This window comes from Miniopterus natalensis, chromosome 13 (assembly GCF_054644295.1).
Source record: "Miniopterus natalensis isolate mMinNat1 chromosome 13, mMinNat1.hap1, whole genome shotgun sequence".
Lineage (NCBI taxonomy): Eukaryota > Metazoa > Chordata > Mammalia > Chiroptera > Miniopteridae > Miniopterus > Miniopterus natalensis.
Window position 1 is genome coordinate 18253628 of NC_142093.1, and position 21791 is coordinate 18275418.

A 21791-nucleotide genomic window follows, 5' to 3' on the forward strand; every position below is an offset into this window, starting at 1 on the left:
CTGGTAATGTGGCAAGACATTCTGGGCGTATTCAGGAAAAGTAGTAGCCCAGATTGGCTGAAGCATAAAGAAAAGATTACGGTAGGTGACCCAGTCAGAAAAGCAGGATGAAGCCAGGTCATCTATCACCACTGATTCCATGCTGAAGAATGTGTGCTTCGTCCTACGCTCTCAAAAGACATCGACGGTTCTGAACAACAGGGTGACATGTTCAGAAGTGCACTACAACTTCTGAAATTTGAAAAACAGATAAAGGTGATGTGAGAAGCAGTGACCTAAGGTAAGAGGCTGTCCCAGGAGTCTGGGGGAGGGAACTCAGAACGGGTCAGAAGAACACAAAGGGGAATGAACCTGCAGGCTCTGCCTGGGTGTGGGCAGGACACAGAGAGAGCTCAGAGACGACCCCAGAGTTCTGAACCATTCACATAAAATAATGCAGCCGTTAACCAAGAGGCCACAGTCTTCACGGCAGGTGGCAGGGATGGAGGTGATGGCATTAGTCTCCGGTATTCCCTCCCCACTCATTCAAATTCAACAGATGGAGGGTAAAATGAGGATTAAAGTATCGCCACTGCTCTTGCCCTGGCCGGGCGGCTGTCAGCTGGACTGTCATCCCATAAACCAGAAAGGTTTTGGGTTCGATGACTGGTCAGGGCACACACCTAGGTTGCACATTTGATCCCCAGTCGGGCAAGTACGGGAGACAACGGATCAATGTTCCTCTCTCACATCAATGCCTGTCTGTCTCTATCTCTGTCTCTCTCCCTAAAATCAATAACTATATCCTCGGGTGAGGAAATATATATAATCATCCCTGTTCTCAAGGACCCTCCAGTCTAGTTGGGGAGGAATAAGGGCAGGGAAGACAATTATATAGGAACTTAAAATTCATTGTTAAGTGCTAGGCTAGGGTGCTAACAGAAAATAAAGACTTTCCAACTCAGTACTGAAGATTTAAGAAAATATCTGAAGTCAAATTAGTCCAGAAGGATGAGTAGTGTTAGGCCAGGACAAGGGCAATCCAGGTGAAGAGAACATTATGTCCAGAGAGCCTCAGGTAAGATACCAAGTTGGGCACATCTGCAAACAGTGCGGTAAGTCTAAAGAAGAGTCAGAGATATGGAGCCACAAGAAATGTCTAGAAGGCAGGTGACACTGCGGGTTCTGAGCCACCAAGAGCATATCCAGATGTAAAATATATTTTCAGCCTTGTCTTAGGAGGCACAGAATCATCGTTAGTAGATAAGACCTTAAATAAGAATTGGAAGGACCTTACGCTTGCCTAGATTGTGTACACGTCCACCTCCTCCCATCACTTCCACTGTCACCCAAGAATATCTCTGCTCAAAACTGGTTTATGTAAATAAGCAAAGAGGACTGGTGGGGACTGTGGTAAGTTGGAAACACTACACGCTATGTCTAAAAAGGGCAGCTACAGCAGTTGACTGCCTTGCTTGAACGCGGGCCCCCTGTGGAAAGAGCTTCCCATTCTTCATGAAAAGCTCAAAACTCAGATTTTATGTAATATATCCCATTTTTAAATATTGGCAACTAATTACATTAAAATTAAAATAACATGTGCCAGCCAAACAAAATGCTTCTGTGGGCAGATTTCAGCAAGGGCCACCAGTGTGGGGTTGGGCCTGGCCTCCAGCTCCCACAATGCTTTCTTCACTCCTTCATAGGCCCTGGGCTGATAGGGTGTCTTGGTGGTTCCCCTGGGATAGGTGCTGCTTGCTTCTAAACAAAACAGCCCCAAACTGATGGTGTTTTATGAGTTCTTTTGTGTCTTTTTAACAGTTTTTCTGTCTCCTTCCCACCTTGGTCAGGATACCAATCAGCTCCAGCATCACTGAGACCTCTTTCTCACCTTCTATTATGAGCTAAGATGCCCGCTTGCAGGTAAAGCAAAGTAAATAGAGTGAGAGCTTGACAGGATTTCTAATGAATAAAGTATCTAAGGCATCTCTTTGGTTTTCTTGGAAAACAATTTCACAGAAATGTCTGCGACTAGTCAGACACCGGAGAGAAAAAGTCAGTAACTTATATCTGAAATACATGAGCAAATTCTGCTAACAAACCAAATAGTTTCCACTATAAGACACCAAGAGGGGGGTGGGGAGAACAGGGCAAAAGGGAAAGTAAAAGTTGCTGGCCTTTGAAAAATATCAGACACCTTTTAAGACATAGTTTTCAAAAGGATAAATGTTTAGAAAAGGTACAGCCATAATCTCAACTTTCAGGAGGAGTAAAAATACATCTTCAGCAGAAAACATGAAACAATGAGCAACAAGAAACTGGGATTTAGAAAAAGGATTAAAAGAGTAAAGCAATTCCTGTATTTATAGAAAAAGCAAAAGGAAAACAAAAAATACTCTGGTTGTTTTTAATGTTCATTCAAACTAGTTTCTGATGTTTCAATGTGTTTAATGTTGCTTTAGAAGCTTTTAAAATGTATCAACATTTTAAAAGTACAGATCGTGTTATAACTTTAGCTAACAATGTGGCACACTTGAACAAACACAAAAAGGTTAAAATTTCTAACCCACAAAGCCAATGATAGTACCAAGATTTTTCAGACTTTAGAAGGAAAAGAATGGCATGTACACCCGCCCCTGTTCCTCGGAGTGGGGGATCCCCAATCGGGGCAATGAAGAGTGATTACAGAGGGTGAGCAAAACAGGCCACACTGCTGCTGGCAGGCGAGCTGTGCAGTTACTTAGAGCGAGCATTATGGCCAGAGCATTCTCCAGCCCACGAAAACCAACAGACTGGACACCCGGAGCCGGAGGCTGACAGCAGCTCCGGGGTTGAGGCCGAGGAGGCGGAAAAGTGGCCCGCTTTGACCTCCGCCGAAAACGGGGGCTCCTCCGACTCGGGTCTCTCAGCCAGGGGACAGCATTAACCTGTCAGGGATTTCAGTATCCGGACAAACTCTCCCCGGCGCCCTGCGGCCTTGCCACGCACCGGGTGAATGTCAACACCGAGCGCCGGCGAGAGTGGGGGGACCGCTCCGAGCGCGCCGTCCTCGCGGGGAGGCGGGGAGACCGGGAAGAAAGGCGGCCGCGCGCCCCGCCTCCCCAGCCCTCCGCCAGCCCCCCGCCAGCCCCGGCCCGCGCCCTCTCGGGGGCTGCCGCGGGGAAGGGTCCCGCGCGCTCTCACCTTTTTCAGCGCGGGCACCAGCAGCCCCCGCCACTTGGGCGCGTTCTCCTCGCTGAAAAACTCGTACGGCAGCTGCTGCGCCTGCATGGTGCCCCCGGGGCGCCTCCGGGCGGGGAGGGGGCGGCGGCGGCCGGGCCCGGGAGCCGCGAGAGGGCGAGCTCGCCGCGCCGGACAGGGCCGCGGCCGCACCAGACGACCCGGCCCCCTCGGGGCGCCGCGCGACCGGGCTAGCCCAGGAGAGGCGGCTGGGGGGCGAGGCCCGCGCCCGGCCACCCACCCGACACAGGCACCAGCCGCGGAGAGCGAACGCAGCCCGGAGGCGGCGGCGGCGGCATCCCGCACCACCGCCCCGGGGCCGGGCCCCCACCCCTCCCCGGGCCGCCGGCGCCGCCCCGGGCTGCCCCCCGCCGCGGCCGCCGCCCGCCCGCCCGCTCGGCCGCCCGCCCGCCCGGGCTGCGTCCCCGGCCCGGCCTGGCCCCGCGGCGGCGCTGGCGGCTGGGGGAGGGCGTGTGGAGGGACGCTCCGGCCGCGGTGCCCGCTCAGCGCGGCCGGGACCGCGGAGCGCGAGCGACCCCGGGCGGGGCGGAGCTGGGGCCGGGGCCTGGCGGGGGAGGGGAGAGGCCCGAGGTCGTCGTCGCGGAGTCCGGCCGCCCTGAGGTGCCGCCGCGGCCCCGCCGCCGCCGGTGTAGCGCCGGAGCTTCCTACTAGCGAACTGAACCTGCTCGCTACTGAGCATGCGCCGCCGGGCAGGGCCGGTTCGCTCCGGGTTTTCCGGCTCCCGGCGCAGGAGGAGGGACGCGGGCGAGGGAGGGCGCCCCGCCAGGCCCGAGTGCGCCCCGGGGGCTGCCGGGGGAGGCGAGCGCCCGGGAAGTCGCGCCCTGGGCCGAGGGGCCTGCGGGTGGGGGTGGGGGAGTTGGGGGAAGCCCCCCGCGGGGTGCTCGGGCCGCGGGGGATGCCACCCCGCTCGCGCAGCCCCCGAGCCTCCCCTTCGGAAAGGGGACGGGTGTGTGCGTGTACTTTGCTCCCGAACACGCAGATAAGGGCTGCCCGGAGCGCGCCGCGTATAGTAAACAGACGGGACAAAAGACCGGCGGCTCGCTCGCGAAACCTGCTCGGTGCTGGCGAGATCACACGCGCGGCGCGGCGCTTGCAGCCGGCCTTCGCACAGCGCCGAGGGTGAAGCGTGTAGCGTGACACTGACCTCAGCACGGCCGCCTCAGACCCCTTCAGGTCTGAGCGCCAGCAGCCGCTCAGCTGCGGTGAAAACCGAGGGCAGGGCCGCAGCCCGCTCCGGGCCTCGGGCGGGCATGTCCCTTACCGCCCCCTCGGGGACGTGGCCGACCCCCGGGGGCGTGGAGGTTTGTGGAATGAAGGCGCGTGCTGTGCAGACTGCTCCGCCGCCGTCCCGGGGATGCCGGCGTTTGTTTCCTGGAGTGTGGCCGGCGGGTTGCCGGTTACCAGGAAGCGCGGCGGGAGTATCGTCTCCTCGAGTCCTCGTCGCCACCTCATCGCTTTCGTGCTCTCGGGTGAGAAGACGGCTCGGGCCCGCGTGGGGCGCAGCGGCGGCCGTGCCCGGCTCCGCCCGGGACCCCCGGGGTCGCCGAGACCGGGAGGGTTCACGTGGTGGCTCTACAGCCCCGCGGGGCCTCCTGGAGAAGCTCCGACAGCCTGGCGTCCTTTCCTCTCCACGTGCACCCACAGGGTTTGCGTTAAAAACCCTCCACACTTCCGTAGCGCTCGGAATGACACTTTGAAAGTCATTCCCAAGTCCTCGGGCGGGCGCGGGAGGAGAGCCGCGGCCGCGGGGCGGGCTGGGCGGGGCCCGGCCCGCACCTCGGGGCCCACGCGGGGGCCCACGCGTCGCGTCGCTGTGGTTCCCGGCGACTCAACGGGCGCCACGCTGCTGCCCCCAGGACTCCGTGGCTCCCCGTGATTCTTTTCCAGCGTCTCGCCACGGCCCGCGACGCCTGCGTGGGGCTCCGCTCGGCGGCCCCGGCCCCACGCGCCGGCCGCTCCCCCGCCCCGAGCCCCCTCGGCCCCTAACGGCCCCGCAGCTGGTGGCAGCGTCCCGCTCCCGAGGCCGCCTGTGTTCCCGCCAGAAGCCCGCGTCGCGGGCCTCGGTGTCCTAGCGGCTGGTCCCCAACCAGAAGGCAGGCGCCGCGACATCGTCTTGGGCGTCACGTTATTGCGGCGCGAGCCGCCAGCGCTCGGCGCACAGTAGGTGCTCAACAAATGACTGAAGGCCTGGAAGCTGGGTACAGGAAGCTTCCCGGAAGACACCCAATGGGAGCTGCCGCAGGAAACGGACTCTGGGGGCGAGCGGGTCAGAACAGAACAAGCCGGACATCCACTCGCTGGGGGACCGTCAGGAGCCTGGGCCTGACCGCCAAGGTCGCCTTCAGCTGCCCTCGAGGCACACGCCCTGGGCGGCGGGTGGCCGCCTGGCCCGCGTGCCTGGCGGCGGGCAGGTGTTCACTGGGCGGACGTTTCGGCCGCCAGCGGAGAGCGAGCGGCTGACGAGAGGTCGCGGGGGAGAGGCCGGCGCTTCGCCGCCGCGAGACCCACGGGGAGCGAACCGCGCTCGGCGCCGCCGAGACCGGGGAGCGGTCGAGCTCGGCGGCGCCGTCGGCCTGTGCTTCGTGGGACAAGGGAAGACACCTATGCGCCTGCAGAGCGGGACCGTGGCGGCCCCGGGAACGCGCCCGCGGAGACGCGAAAGCCCCTCGGGCCCTCGGCGCCAGCCGCCGCCCGCGGCCCTGCTGCGCAGGCGCACGGCGTCCGTTCGCGCCCCTCCCGGGCTGCAGGCGGCCTGGAGCCGCGGCGGACGTGACGCACGGCGCCGGCCCGGGCGGCGCAGCGGCGGCCGAGGGGGCGTGTCCAGGAGCGCTAGAGGAGCCCCGAGCGAGTCGCCTCGGAACGCGCGCTGCGGGGAAGGGGGTGGGGAGGGCGCTGGCCCGGCGGCGCGCCCCCTGCCGGTGGGAGGGCGCTCCTCCGCCCTGCTCCCCGCGCCGCCGCCGGACGCCGCCGCACGGCTCCCCGCCTCTCTGCAGCCCCGACGACCTTCCCCAAGAGCCTTCAGATCCGGTCCCTCCCCTGTTCAGGAGCCTCCGCTGCCATCCCAGGGTGGAGTCCGAAGTCCTTGGCTTCGTATTCATGGCCTTGCACAATCGGACCACTAGTTATCTTTCCAGAAATGAACTGTCGCCTCCTGTAAACCTGTCCTTTCTGCCCCCCGTCCTGCCTGTGCAGTGCCGTCTGCCTGGAAGGCCCATGACCAGCTTTTTTCTCCATTCCCACCCGCTACGGCGTCACCCGCCACCCATATGGACTCTCACTGTGGAGCTCTTGTCCGCGCTGCCGTCCCCGCTCCAGCGCCACGGCCTCCCCGGGGCCCTTCTCGGCTCCCACGCAGGACCCACCCCTCAAACTTCAGGCACAAGCACCCCTGGGTCAGCCATCGACTCCCATAGCCAAGAAAGAATTACCACCCACAACAGGCAGCTTACCTTGGAGGAAATAAGGATGGTTAGCTGCTCACCTCCTTAGTAATCAGGGAAATGCAACTTAAAGCCGCGTGGAAATACTATTTCACGCCCGGTGAATTGGCAAAAATTTAGAAGTTGAACAATACTAAGTTTTGGCAAGGATATAAAGCAATTGAAACTCTCATCCACCGCTATGGGAAAATAAATGAGTACAACCACTTTAGATAACTATTTAAAGAGATGAACATAGGCATGTCCTGTATGCATTCCCGTAGCATGTGTATCCCAGAGAAAGCTCCTCACTGCTCCGTCTGTAACAGCATGAACAGTAGAACGAGCAACAAAGAAGAACAGCAGTCGCACACATTTCAGTAGACTGTTCATGGGCCCCCTCCACTCCTATGCTGAATCCCAGTCTCCAATGCGGTGTGTTTGGAGGTGGGTTTTGGGGAAGTGACTGGGTCATCAGGGTGGATTAGTACCAGTAAGAAGGAGACCCCAGAGATATCCCTCACCCCTTCCACCAGGCCAAGACAGGAGAGGAGACGGTTATCTACCAACCAGGGAGCAGACACAAACCTGCTGGCGTCTTGGACTTCCCAAGCTCGAGAGCTGTGATAAATTTCTGTTGTTTATAGACCATCTAATCTATAGTATTTTGTATTAACAGCCCAAATGAACTAAGTCACACCTCAATATAAATGAATCTTTAAAAAATAACACCGATAGTATGGAAATATGCCTTTTGAACTTCCAAAGGGGGGAAAACACATTGAGCAAAACACAGAGACTACCCACTAAATAATTATTATATAAAGTGCAAAAAACTAAGTAGAACTGAGTTGTGTTGTATTTATTGTGATACCTAACCTTCAAGATGGCACAATGAGCCTTAGCTCCTGGTATAGACGCCATTCCCACTCACAGGAGACAATCTTAGTCAGTCGTCAGTCTGCAAAATAGGGTTTTGTGGAAACTATGTATGCGGTTTCTGAGGCTGAGTTTTAAAGGACATTGTGACTTCAATTCTTGGAGAAACCACTGCCATGTTGTGAGGGCACTCAAGTAACCCTATGGAGGTCACATGGGGAGGAACCGAACTTAATTACCGATCAGCCTGGCTAGGCGTGGCTCAGCGGTTGAGCATCAACCTAGGATCCAGGCGATCGGGGTTCGATTCTCGGTCAGGACACATACCCGGGTTGTGGGCTAGGCAGCCAATCAATGACTCTCTCATCATTGATGTTTCTACCTCTCTCTCCCTCTCCTTTCCTCTCTCTGAAATCAATAAAGATATATTTTTTTAAAAAGTTACAGAGCAGAGGCTAGAAGTAAACACAAGTAGACAAACCATATGAAGCATCTGTACTGGCTGCCAGTTTCTCTTTTCACCTCCTCTCTCCAGCATCTAAAAGCTAAAGTTTTCAAAGCTTCTTAGTCTCAGATACTAAAGGTTAGAGAGGCAAGTGAAGAAGGGAAATAGGGTTACATTTTGGTCTGAACTCAGGTCAGCCATCTCAAGTCCTTTATTGCTCTTCGTTGCCTTAAACAAATTACTTAATATTTACTATACCAACTTGTAAAATTTGTGTTCAGAGGAAGTAACCTCATCAGTCCAGCACCTACTGTATAAAGAGTTCAATATCTGAATAAGTAACCATGATATGTAATTCAAAGATACTCAAAGGTTAATTTTAAAAATAATTTGGCATTTACATTTTCAAATAACTAATATATTCACGATTCAAAAAATGTATTTTTTACTCTTCCTATCAGCTATAGTGTTTATTCCCTAATGCAGCAATTTTCAACCAATGTGCAAGAATTTTTAAAACATGAAATACTTGACTCTTTAGTCAGGGGCACTGACCTCTCTTTTAGATTGTCAAATTAAAAAAGGACAACAGCCATCACAACAATAGCTGTCCAGTATAAATGAATCAAAATTACACCTATTTTATACCAGATCGGCAAAAAATATATATTTTTGGCGTACCACAGAATTTTAGTAATTAGTTTATGTGTGCCATGAAAAGATTGAAAATGACTGCTCTAATGTAATAGTTTTTATTAGCTTTTTATATGTTCCTCCAGAGTTTCTCAATGCAAGCAAAAATAGAATTTTTAACAGAAAAGTTTCAAAAACGTACAAAGATTCCCACATACCTTTCAGACAGATTCACCAATTTTTAACATTTTGCCACATTTGCTGTACTAGTTCCTCTCTGTCTCTCTCTGTCTCTGTCCTTGTCTCTAGTCTCCTTTAACCTGGACCAGTCCCTCAGCCTGTCTTTGTCTTTCATGATGTTCACATTTCTTAAAATGACAGGCCATTCTGTTTTATAATGTCCCTCAATTTGGGTTTGTCTGAAGTTCTCCCATGATAAGATTTAGGTTTTGCCTTTTTTTTAGGTTTTGTATTTCTGGCAGGAACAGCACATAAGGGATGTGTCCTTCTGAGTACAGCCTATCAGGGGGACACAATGACAGTTTGTCCCATCATCAGTGACACTAACTTTGATTATTTGGTTAAGGTGAAATCTTCCAAGTCTCTCCAATGTAAAGTTATTTTTACCCTTTGTAATTAATTAGTAACTTGTACAAATATATGTTATTTTTTTAAAAAAAGCTTATTGAAATAAAATTTACATACTGTACAATTCACCCTCTTAAAGTGTTCAAAGCATTGGTTTTGAGGATATTCACAGAGCTGTGCAACCATCACCACAATCAATTTTGGAATATTTTCATCACCCCAAACAGAAACGTCACATCCACTAGCAGTCATGTTTTAACAGTTGCATAGAATTCTATTACGTGGATGTACAATAATTTATCACTTTCCTTTTGAAGGACATTTCTTTTTTGTCTAATCTCTAATTACAAACAGTGTTTCAATGAGTAAAATTATTTTGCTTGTATTCAAGTGTGTCTGAGGATAAATTCCCCTGAAGAGGATTGTTGGGTCAACGGCAAATACATTTACAATTCTGATCATTATTGAAAAACTAGAGGGTAATTATTTAATGTGTATAATGTATTTTGCGGTGCCCTTTTGGAGTGATAGAGTAATAATAAGCCAAAGGAGAAAATTTTATTTACCTAACAGTGACTTTTCTGTTGTTATTCCTATCATATTAGTATCCGTAAGGACTAAAACAGTCTTTTGAGGGCTTTTTTGAAGTCATACCTCACGCCTTGAAGTGGTAATATCTTCTGAGTTATACAGGACTCGTGATTTTTTATACTATTGTCTTACTCCATGTTCATTCTGTAAAGCAAGCAGCTTAATTACAACAAATTTATTTGACGATAGATCTGCTATCAGTTCTTTAGCTATCAGGGCTGTTACCCCAATGAGAGCTCGTAGGATCTTCCAGACTAATGAGCTACTCTAGGTTTGGCTTGATAACACTCATGACCTACAAAGTATCTGCTTTCTTCCAAGTAAATACAGAAGATGATAGAACCAGTCAGGCCAACTGGTCAGTTGGCATTTTTGGAAAATTTATATTGTTTATAGGTTTTACATCTTTATCATTTTTATTTCTTTATACGTTTTTATTGATTTTTAGAGCGAAAGAGAGAAACATCCAGGTGAGAGAGAAGCATGGGCTGGCTGCCTCCCGCCGTCCCCTCCTGGAGATCAAGCCGGCGATCCGGGCGCGTGCCCACATGCTTAGCATTAGAAAAAAATTGTGAGGAAACACGACGTTGTCTCGCCTGTAACACCGACGCTAACCTCGGAGACTTGGAGACGCCGGCAGTCGGGTGCCCTCTGGGGAAAGGACTGGCTGCCCAGCGCAGCCGGCTGACAGCTTCCGACGGCAGCCTGCAAGCCTCCAGCGCCGGGGCCCAGGCCAGGCTCTTCTTGAGGGGCCCCAGCCCACGAAGCAGAGGGTGGCGGGATGAAAGCCCGGCCCTCCCCGGGGCAGGGCTCCCGCAGAGGCCCATCCGGACGTCGGTGGCCGAGTCACCGGCCCCTCGCCCGCCCCTTCCTCTCTCAGACGGTGCTGTGGGCAGGCCCCTGCCCTCTGGACTTCATTCCAGCTCCTGCTTCCCAGCAGCCCCGGCTGATAGATTTGTCAGTGAATATTGATTTATAGGATATCGACAGACATTTTTAATCATGATGTTTCCACATAAACCCCTCAAGTTCGATTATAGAAATACGTCTATAATTTCCCAAACTGAATCCCTTCTCTTGATATGTACAGAAATTTATATCGCTCTGAATCTCTTAAGAGCTTTCAGTTTACTCCAGTTTGGGTTATGCTCCTTAAACATAACAAGAGTTTACTTATGATAAATGTAGCTAAAGCATCCAAACTTCAGCAGCTCTACAATTCTTCTTTTACTGCCTCTGACAGAGACAATCTCTTCTTTTCTTTTTATCATTTATTTATTTATTTGGTCAATAAACTACCAGCAGCTCTGAAACAAGAAAGAAAGAAAACAAATACCAAAAAAAATTAAAAAATCAACAATTAACATATCCCATCACCCCTTGTGCAACAGTTCATTTCCCTAAATCTCTGAAAATTACTTATACATGCATGATTTATGAAGAGAGTGCCAGGAACACAGTTTCATAAGGATTCTATTAAAAGCTTCTCTCCCCGGGGCAGAGCACGGCTCGCTCGGAATTGTTTTCCTCCTAACCTCCTTTGTCTGAAAATGAAAACGATCGGGTTGATTTATGGGTGTGTGGTTTTTATTTTCTTAACTCTAACATAGAAATTAAAACAAAAACAACAAAACCTTGGAATGGAAAACAACAGTAACAGCTGAAGAAGAACTGAATTTTAATGTGCTCAGCTGATGGGACAAAAATAGGTTTTCTTGTTACTGAGACTTCAGTGGGAACAGTTCTCACAAAGCATTTAGTTAATATCCCTTTTAGTTGTTTATTGATTTTAGTTGGGAGAATGTGGAACATATTCTGAAGGTGAAACAGAGGAAAAAGGGATTGAAATGGAACCTGCGTGCCGGACAGGTCCAGCACATGCATTTCTTGTAAGTTTACTCCTGGTTCTTGTTAACTTTTTTGGGAATTTTAAAATTACTTTTCGACTTAACTATTATTGGGTTGAAGAAAAAGCATTGTTTTTTTTCATATAGTTGTCTTAAATCTGGCCACCTTATTTACATCTTTTAATAGCTCCAATAGATTTCTTTGTAAGATAATATCTTTGATTTTCTGCATTTACAATCTGTACGCAAAGGTTGATGGGACAAAGGTGTGTGCCTCCAACCTTTTCACAGAGGTGGGAGGAGCGGGACCCGGGTCATTCCTGGGGCCACAATCACCCTGCCTTGACCAAGGCTGGGACGGCTGCGGCCGCTGATGTCGAAAGCCGCTGAGTCAAGGAGTCACCCGCCAGGTTAATAGGCTGCTGCGGCCGTGACTGGCGCCGGTCATGCCACCTGCGGGCGCCACACTCTCCCCGGCAGGGCAGGTGCTCTGCTCGCCGCCTGGCTCCCAGGTTACCCGGCTCCAAATCAGCCTCCCAGTGTTTCTGCTTGATGGGCCCAAATCACAGCTTGAGCCCCGGCCTCAAAAGAGCGCGAGAGGAGTGTTTTAGGTTCTCCCCATGCCTTCATTCTAGGGCGTGCCAACGTGCACTCAGCCGCAGTATCCTGCAGCATGTCGAGAAAGGTTCCTCCTAGTTCTTTTTTTAAAAAATGTGATAAAATACACATGAAATTCACCATTTTTAAGTGCACAGGTCAGTAGTGTTAAGAATATTCACACTATTGTGCAACCAATTCTCAAAACCTTTTTTTTTGCAAAACTAAAAATCTGTACCCATTAAACAATTACTCCCTAGTTCCCTCTTACCCCAGACCATTCTCCTTTCTGTTTCTATGAATTTGACTTCTCTAGGGAACTCATTTGTCCTTTTGTGACTGGCTCGTGTCACTTAGAATAATGTCCTCAAGGTTCATCCCTGGTGTGGCGTGCGTCAGAATTCCCGTCCTTGCTGAGGCTGAGGCTGTTGCTTTGTGTGGACAGGGCACATTGCGTTTATTTACTCACCTGCCAATGACGCGTGGGCTCCTTCCCGCTCTTGGCTCTTGTGCATAATGCTGCTGAGACCTCCTGCTTTCAATTATTTTAGATACATACCTATCCTTTTATTTCCTTTAAGAGCTTTAAAAAGGAAAGAGCTGCTGAATTTCATCAATGGTGCCTGGCGTGCTCCGTTTTGATTTCTGACCCTCAGAATTCATGAGTCTAACAGATGGTGGTTTTAGGCCACGAAGTTCTGGGGGGTCGCACAGTGAGAGAGGACTGGGACCAGATCTAATGAGATGATCATTTGCATCTTTTTTCATTGTTTGATGTAATATTTAAGTACTTGTGTGCTGGCAGAATAAACTGTCCTTGCTCAGGTTGTATTATTCGGTTAATAAACTTCTGGGTTTAGTTTGCTAATGTAAATGTAGATTAATAATTATTACTTTAAAACAGCGTTGGTCTTAACTGCTTAACCTAGTTCATGTCAGAGGTGCAATCGATAGATAGGCACAGAGCTCCCCACTGTGTTCAGGGCACTCAGTGACTGTCTTTTCTTCTCTCCTTTCGTAGCTTAAATTTCATGAGCACCCTCGGCGCACTCCCTTGAGAATACTTTCATTTCCCTGCCTCTCTGCCTCCACCCCACCGGCCTTGCAGGAAGCCCAGCCTCGGCTAAGCCCCTCCACGCACTAACTCTGTGCCTGCACATGTGCACTTGGGATGGGCTGGAGAACACACAGTTGCACAGCTTGGAATCATCTTAATATCTTTAATTTTTTTTAAAAAAATGTATTGATTGATTTTAAGAAAGAGAGAGAAACATCAATTTATTGTTTTACTTCTTTGTACTTCTACCGGTTGATTCTTGTATGTGCCCTGACCAGGGATCAAACCCCAACTTGGTGGATCGGACGAAGCTCTGACCAACTGAGCTGCCCGGCCAGGGCTGGACTCCCCTTAGTCACGAGCGCAGCCTCAGAGGGCACTCAGTCTCCCTCAGAAGCCCGCTGGATCCTGGTAAGCTCTGCACAGCAATCTTCAGAAGCCTGACTCACACCTTTCCCTTTTCTTACATCTCCTCTCTCCCATCCACTTCCGCCTCCCCTTTGCCCCGACCTTGGCTTTTACTTTATTAAGAAACTCAGAACCATCCACCTGGAGCTCCCTCATCCTGCCCTCACCTTCTCCTTCATCCTTAATGCACAGGCCAGGCTCTGTCGCCCGGCCCTGCCTCTCTCCAAGAACTGGCTTGACTTTGGACCAAGGAAACCCACGTTTGGGCCATTCCCAACATCCCAGGCGCCTGACTTGTATTTTACCTTATGAAGCAGGTGTTAGGATCCCCACTTTTCTGGGAAGAAAACTGAGGCTCAGCCAGTGAAAACACTCTGCCCTGCCTCACCCAGGGCGACGCTAACCCCAAGGTCAGCGATTGCTTCACTCCGTCCAGTGGCTCCTCATACCAGGGACTGTCTGTACGCCGCTGTTTCAGATTTATCTCTTTGAAAAATGAGACTGTTCAAGAGAGGATCATTTCAACAGCTTTGTTCTTTAATCTTCCGAAGGACAGCTGTGTGCAAGGTTATACTGAGGTCCAGCTGGGGCTGATGGCAGGCTGCGACTTGCAGAGGTCCTCCTGTTCAATCAATACCAGCCTTGTTCTTTTTTAAAAATATTTTTATTTATTGATTTGAGAGGGGGGGGAGAGAAAGAAAGGGAGAGAGAGAGACAGAGAGAGAGGGAACCTGTTTTTCCACTGATTTATGAATTCACTGGTGGATCCTTGTCTGTGCCATGACTGGAGATCGAACCCACAACCTTTGCATATTGAGATGATGCTCCAACCAATTGAGCTACCCAGCCAGGGATTCCCAGTCTTATTCTTTAGCATTTTGCTTTTAGGAGATAATATATTCATTAGGTGGTATTCAACTCCTACCTTTAAAATACAGTCCTAGAAAAAATGGATCCTTGGCCTAAGTTTGTGAAACCAAAAACATAGTTCTATGTTTGTGACATATGCATGTGCCATTCTATACCTGGGCACCCTACATACTCTAAAAAATGAGACCATCACTGAGTGTCACAAAAATGAGACCCATAATAAATAAACTGAGCATGATATAACACCATCAGAACAAAAAAAGGACAATTTTCTACAATTTTACAATTTTGAACTATTAGGACATTTTCTTAAAACCAGATAAATAAGTGTGTATGCTTATGTGCAATGCAGGTGAACCAAAGGATGGACAAATTTACCCCCTGGGTTCTCAATCTGACACATCTGACCTTGGCTTTTACTCTAAAGACAACATCCCAAGTAGAGCCTGGGCGTCCCAAGGCCCCGCGGAGATTACAGCTAAGGGCCCGGACACTGTAGGCCACGAGGAGTGGGCCACAGCCCGTTAGGGCTTGGCTTTGCCCTCCTTGGCCAGCTCCACACCCACTGCAGTGACAGTGACAGAGGCCGTGTGGCTGGGGTAGGGGACAGTGAAGCTGGAGGAGGGGAGCCAGCACTGCCTGAGACGTGGGATGAAAAAATATGAAAATGTTTAGCCCAGAACTTCATGGTTTCAGCTTGGTCAGCTTTGCTGAAAGTGATATTATAATTCATTTGCAACGTAAGGAAAAAAATGAAAGCAAGCTCGGTCGCCCTGGGCCATCCTCTCCTTCCCCACCCGACAGGCTCAGCCTTCAAAGGCCCAGAGCCTCACTCCACCCTCTGCTCCCGGCTGCCTCTGTGATCATCTCCCCATTCCTGACCCGAGTCTCGCTTCCCAAGCCGCTCACTTGTCCGACTCCAACTTTCTAATTCCCCAGAGATTCTGATTTCACTGAAGCAAACCCTGATGTTTAATCTTATCTTTGCCTGTCCAGTCTCCTTTCCCCTTTGTCCACTGAGAACTTTCTTTTGGGGGAGTCGCCTTTTGCCCGTTGCATGCCCATCAAGATGACCTCCCCCCTCCTGGGTCTTTGTTGATGATATTCATGTAAGAGGCGAGGGCTGGAGCAGTGGCCTCTGAGGTGCCCTTCGAGCTATGCCCGTGGTAACTCCAACGCCATTTATGACTCAGAATGGCCTCAGGACTAGAGGGAAGAATCTGGAAAGGGGATAAGCCTGGGGCCTGTCTAAACTGCACAGTATAAACTACAGAGAGTAGCAAAGAAACGTTTTCTGATAAGGTCTCCCTTAATCTATGTCATTATCACACAAAATTTTATAAGTGTGGTTTATGATTTTACTTCTAGCAAGAAAGTAATGCTCCATCCAGAAGAATCGCGCCAATTTATTTCTGCAGAGTAAAGTGATCCCCAGCTCCCTGTATAAAGCAGAGTGGCTGCAGCAACATTGATTTTTTTAAAACTTGTCTTAAAACATTTCTTTCACATTCCCTTAAAATCTATATTGCTAAAATGCTAAGACAAGCATCTTTTCTAAGAAAAAAACAACCACCCCTGATGTAATGCTATCAAGATCATTTTAACTAGACACGGTGCCTCTGTGTTGCCATTTCTGATTTCAGCGCTGCGGGAAGCAGTCATTGCTTCCAGCGTGATTTCTTCAGGCTGTGGAGCCCGCCGCCATTAGGCCCACGGAAAACATTTAGTTCAAGACCATCATTTTCTAAATGAAGAGATAAAGCCTAAAGAAAAGTCAAGTGCTCGCCCAAGGTCAAACAAGTCTGTTAACAGTAGAGACAAAAGCGGAACCCTTTGTCCCAACGTGCCCAAAGGCTCGCGGTGGCCGCGCCTGGCCTGTCGGGAAGGCCTGCCCTCTTCAGGTCCCGGACACCACCATGCAGTGTCTGGGCTTACTCAGAGAAACGTGTGGGTAGTTTCCACCACCGTGATTCCGTTTTTCTTGGTTCTTTTTTTCCCCTTTTAAATGTCTATTTTAAATAAACTTTGTGTGAATAACCTGCTCCCCAACCACCCATCACCCTGTTGTTTACATACGCAGTTCTCAAAGTGCGATCCTGGAACCAACATCACATGGGAACTTTATAGAAAAGCATATTCTTGGCCCCCCCAGATCTGCTGAATTGTGGGGGGGAGCATCCAGCAATCTGTGTGCTAAGAACCTCAGGGTGGTTCTGATGCACACGGACATTTGAGAACCTCTGATTTAGATCATCCTTGCCTGAATTAACTATAACCCTGGGGTTGCAATTGGATGACTTTTCATCATTTATTAAACGTTTGTTAGCTGGCATTCTTTTTTACTGAGGTATAATTGTCTCAAAAAAATAACACTGTGTAAGTTTAAGGTGTACGCATGTTGATTTGATACATTTATTTACGTGTTGCAACATGATTACCATCCCAGCGTTAGCTAACATTGCATCGCATCGCATGATTATCATTTCTGTTTTTGTGATGAGAACAGCTCAGGTGGAGTCTTTTAGCAACTTTTAAGTCTGTGATACAGTAGTTACCTATAATCGCACTGCGCGTTAGGGTGACCCTCAGGGCTTACTCAGCTTCTCACTAAGTTTATGCCGCGTGAGCCCCAGGCCCCCAGTTCCTCCCTCCGCCCCCAGCCCCGGGGAACCGCCACTCTCCTCTCTACCTCAGCTTTTGGAGACTCCACATATAAGTGACATCACAGACAGTTGTCTCTGACTTAGCTCACTTAGCACAGTGCCCCCAAGGTGCCCCTTGCCGAGCGGCAGGGGTTTCTTCTTTCTTTTGGCCGCACGAGGTCCGCTTCGGGTACAGGCTGGGCCTTCACCTGCGCAGCCAGGGAGGGGCCCGGTGGGAACGACGCGCCAGCGAGCGTGGGGCGCGGGGGGCCTTTCCATAGCCTGCTCTCCTTTCCTGCAGATACGCACCCAGAAGTGAAATTGCTGGGTCACATGGTGTCTTATTTTTATTTTTTGCGAAACCCTATACTGTTTTCCACAGTGGCTGAACCAATTTACGTTTCCATCGATAGCACACTCAAAGTTTCCCTTTTCTCCACCACCTCACCAACACTTATCTCTTGTCTTTTTAATAATAGCCATTCTAATAGCTGTGAGATGGTATTTCATTGTGGTTTTGACTTGCATTTCCCCATTATTAGTGATGTTGAGCATCTTGGACTTATTAAAAATTTTATAATATCATTATGCAAATAAATTGTCTTTTACACGCTTCTCCCAAGGGCAAATTTTAACTTCTTGTCCTATTTCAATTTTTATCTGCAATATGCAGGCGACATAATCTCTTGTTCTGGTGGCTCATGCATTTGGGTTTTGCATATTTCATACAAGAAAATGGAGAAAAAAGAGAAGTCGTCCAGATGGGAGTCCCTTTCCAGGCAGAAAAGAGATAGAAAAAAATTTGCATGACCACGATCTCTTCTGTAGACAAAGGATGTTTGTTTTCAAGACTGGAAATCGGTCACAGGGTGACAACCCATCCCCAAAGTCCTGAGGCTGCCCTAGCTTCACAATCTGAGGGTCTTAAATAGCTCCCAAGATGCAATTATTTCCAAATTTAATCAACTCCCAGAAAAAGCTAATTAAAAATAATCATATAAAACAGCAGGCCCTTACTCCAAAATTAAACACACACTTTCTTTTACTGGCTGTTTAGACAAGTCTTGCAAAAAGCCCAGCCGCCTGTTCTGGGGCTGGGGGGTGGGTGCTGGAGTTCCTCGTAGGTGACTGTTCTTGGTGGCCACCTCCTTCCAACCCTTCTTGGAATGTCACTGTCAGTTTCTGCTAAGATATGACTTTGTAGTTGGTGGGTAAAGATAGGCAAGGAACTTCTTTACCTCCTCGAGTCCCTTTTCCATACTCCTGTTTATATTCTGTAAATGATGTAATTGCAGTGAAGCTCCTAAAATAGGGTATCCACGGGGAAGGGGTCCGGCAAATGGGAAACTCCTCCCCTCTGCTTCCTCACCTCCCTGCAGCCCTTGCCGCGGTTCCCCCAGGCTCTGCCCCCCACTCAGGAAGCTGGGTGTGTTCCCAGGCGGTGTGGTCGGGATTTACATTTTAGTTTGCATTGATGATTTAATCCATCCTTTGGGCCTTTTTCAGTAGAAAACCAAGCAGAATACTTTTCTGACCAAATTCGTTTTTCTCGAAGTTAAAATCTCACCGAATGGAATGCCACAGAGTAAAACTAGTGTGTAGGGGAGTATTCCTCTAAATTCAGGAAATTCTCAGGAATTCAGACTGTAAGGGAGATATACTTGAGAAAGCAATACTTTGGAGTTGAGATGAATGTTCTTTTAGTTCAGTTTCTTTCTAGGTAAATGTTACTTTATCTTAACAGCTAAAACAAACAAAAACCAAGGAACAATGAAAAAAATAGTTTAAGTTCTCCCTGAGAGTAGAAAATTTTTCATGGTGACACCTGAGAGGAGGGGGTTCCATGACATGGATAGTTTGACAGTGGAGCTTCCCACTCACTCTTTGTCCTTTAGCATATGGAGAACTTGTGGAATATTGTAGGCTAGGTAAGCCTACCTAAGTGGATTTAGTAGAATATTTATATAATACTGTGTAATAAGATGAGGAGCTTGGGGAACATCTAATTATATTATTATTAGTAATGATACTTTTAGTAAGAGCTAACTTTTTGTACCAATAACTAAAATATTTTCTAATGCACATGATTTAGCTTAGTATGTATATGGGTATTATTTATAGGTTAGTAGATATTGATATATATTAGGAGTACGTGCTTAAAATTTTTTAAACCCAATATATCCAAAATATTATTTTACCATGCAATTGATAAAAATTATCAATGAGATATTTTACATTCCCTTTTTTCATACAAAGTCTTTGGAATTCACTGTATATTTTACACTTAAGCACATTTCAATTAGCACCAACCATATCTCAAGAGCTCACACTGTGGCTCCTGTACTGGACCACACATCTCTACAGAGTCTAGCTTTAGTTATAATTTAACTTCCTTATTTTCAATGTCATCCCTAACTTGGATTGTTTCATTCTGGACTAGATTGTTGCAAACAGGCCAGTGTAATATATATTTTCTAGAAAAACAAACAACAAAACCCAGGAAGAAACAATAACAGTGCAAGCCTAGTTCTGTGTGAGCTTATTTGAAATAGTGTAGAGTTTTTGGACCTTTACATTTAGAATTCCTTATCTACTTCTTTATTAGATAGAATCTATACCAGGGAAATGCTAATGTAGGTGCGGTAACTCCTAGCTACCCTTCCCCAAAATAGCATTTTAGGTAATTATCTTTTTAACCACAATCACGATGTTTTAGCCACGACCTCTACTGATGTGTCTGGATTTTATCGGGTAGTGGCAGGTACTTGTTTTAACGGTTCATCACTTGAACTGCTGGAGGTTGTACATGGTGTTTAAACAGCGCAGATACAATCTAACATAGCCTTATTCTCACACTGAAGGGAAATACAGTAGATAATGTCTGAGGAGGGCAATTATTAAACTAATTTCTATAAACACAACTCATGCAGATAACGGCCTCAGGTAAGAACTTGCCTTGAGATTAATCGAGGGAGAGACTCGTCGAAGTCGGAGAAACTGGCTTCACTGATGGATTCAGGCTGCAGGTGGGTCATTCCTACTTATCAAGCTGGGAAGGGCAGTAGAAGGCTTTGGCTCCTGGTTTTACTTTTGTGGATGAGATTGGTTATTTTCAAGTGAAAAATTATAGAGAACTGGTTATGGTGTCAGCATGCAGCTTAGGGCTCTTAGAGAGCACCGTGGTCACCTGAACCGCCTCCCTCATTACACAGATAAAGAAACTGAGGCCGAGGCCCCTGGGCTGGGCTCATTCCCAGGCCTTTCGACTCCTGCCCCGGGATCTTTCCACTAAGCTACCAAAGGACATGAATAAGCATCATCTGAAAGAAGACATACAAGTGGCAAACACACGCACGAAAAGCTACTAATTAAAGGAATGCAAATTAAAACCAGAAGGTACCATTTTTCATTTAATAAACTGGCAAAGAAACAAAATTATAATAAGTCTTTTATGTGAGACTTTTGGGAAACGGGCGCTTACGCGCTCAGCTGACTGATAGGTGAAATTTCACAAATAGAGATCTATTCCTTTGGCTAGTTTTGCTCCTGGTTAAACATGAAAGAAGTAAAACGTTATGCTTCACAGTCATCTCCACCCCAGGAAGAGTGAGTGCTTAGGCTCCTTCCCTGGGACGGGTTTCACTGGGGCGACGGGAAAAGCCAATGGCCTTAGGAGTGTGAAGGGGTTTGCGTGCAGACGCCCAGGAGACAGGCCAACGGCCTTTCTTTCTCAACCCTCACCTGAGGAGAGTGTTTCCTTTGCTTTTCAGAGACAGTGGAAGGGAGAGAGAGAGAAACACGGACCACGGCGGGGATCGAGCCCTTCAGCCCACAGGCTGCGGCTGTAACCACGGAGCGGCCGGCGGGCACCGGCCCTCCCAAGGCTTGCTGACGGCTGGCTCTGGCCATCGGGGCCGCGACGGCCGGGGCAGGATGTTAGTTACTCGGAGAAAAACTCCCAGAAAAATATTCCTGGCCTGTTTTTTCTTCACAGCCGGCGTCTGGGTTTGGGGTTTATCCGGCAAGTATTCTTTCTTGTGCCTTTTTTTACTGACTTTACGGAGAGGTTCTGTTCTGTGGAGGTGCTCGCTTGAGGCTGCAGATGAACTGAGGTCCATCGGGACCTGCGGCGGGGGGGCTCCGGCAGCCTAAGCGGTGGGATCGCCTGTCCACACGCCCGGGTGGTGACACTGGGCCCCCAGCGGGCTCCTAGCGCAGTTCCTTCGGACCCATGACCGTGATCAATGTCCTTATACAAGCTGGCCTCATTCCGGAGCTCCCGCTCGTGTGCTGTGAGGCTTTGCCGTCTTGTGTGTTCGGGCTCCTGCACTAAGCTCTCTCGCTCTTTCTGCGGCTCCCCGGCCGCCTCCGGCCAGCCCCGAGGTCTCCCTGCACGCTCCTGCTCTGGGCCGGCCTGCAAGCCGCCACACGGTCCCTTTGCCCCTGCTGAGCTCACCACTCCACTGGCGTCACCTGGTCTCTGCTGTGACCACAGTGGCAGAGAAAGCTGGCTGTCCATCAGGACCTCACCACCCCCTTTTCCACGGGAAAAAGCCGGAGCCGGAGGGGCCTGCCCAGCGCGCCTGCTCCTAGGTG

General features: G+C 49.3%; 1 protein-coding gene across 6 annotated transcripts in view; it reads right to left on the minus strand.

Moving 5' to 3' along the window:
* The window catches only part of SOS1 (SOS Ras/Rac guanine nucleotide exchange factor 1), a 108503-nt gene extending 104073 nt beyond the window's left edge, over positions 1 to 4430 (minus strand). For 5 of the 6 annotated variants that reach the window (XM_087823492.1, XM_087823493.1, XM_087823490.1 and 2 more), the window contains exon 1: positions 3163 to 3262. In XM_087823492.1, the coding sequence (XP_087679618.1) occupies positions 3163 to 3249 (87 nt within the window). In that variant the 5' untranslated portion in view covers positions 3250 to 3262. Of the gene's footprint in view, positions 1 to 3162; positions 3263 to 4363 lie in introns of those variants that run through there. The other variant, XM_087823491.1, reaches the window with a different exon arrangement.
* Between the last annotated feature and the right edge of the window lie 17361 nt (positions 4431 to 21791).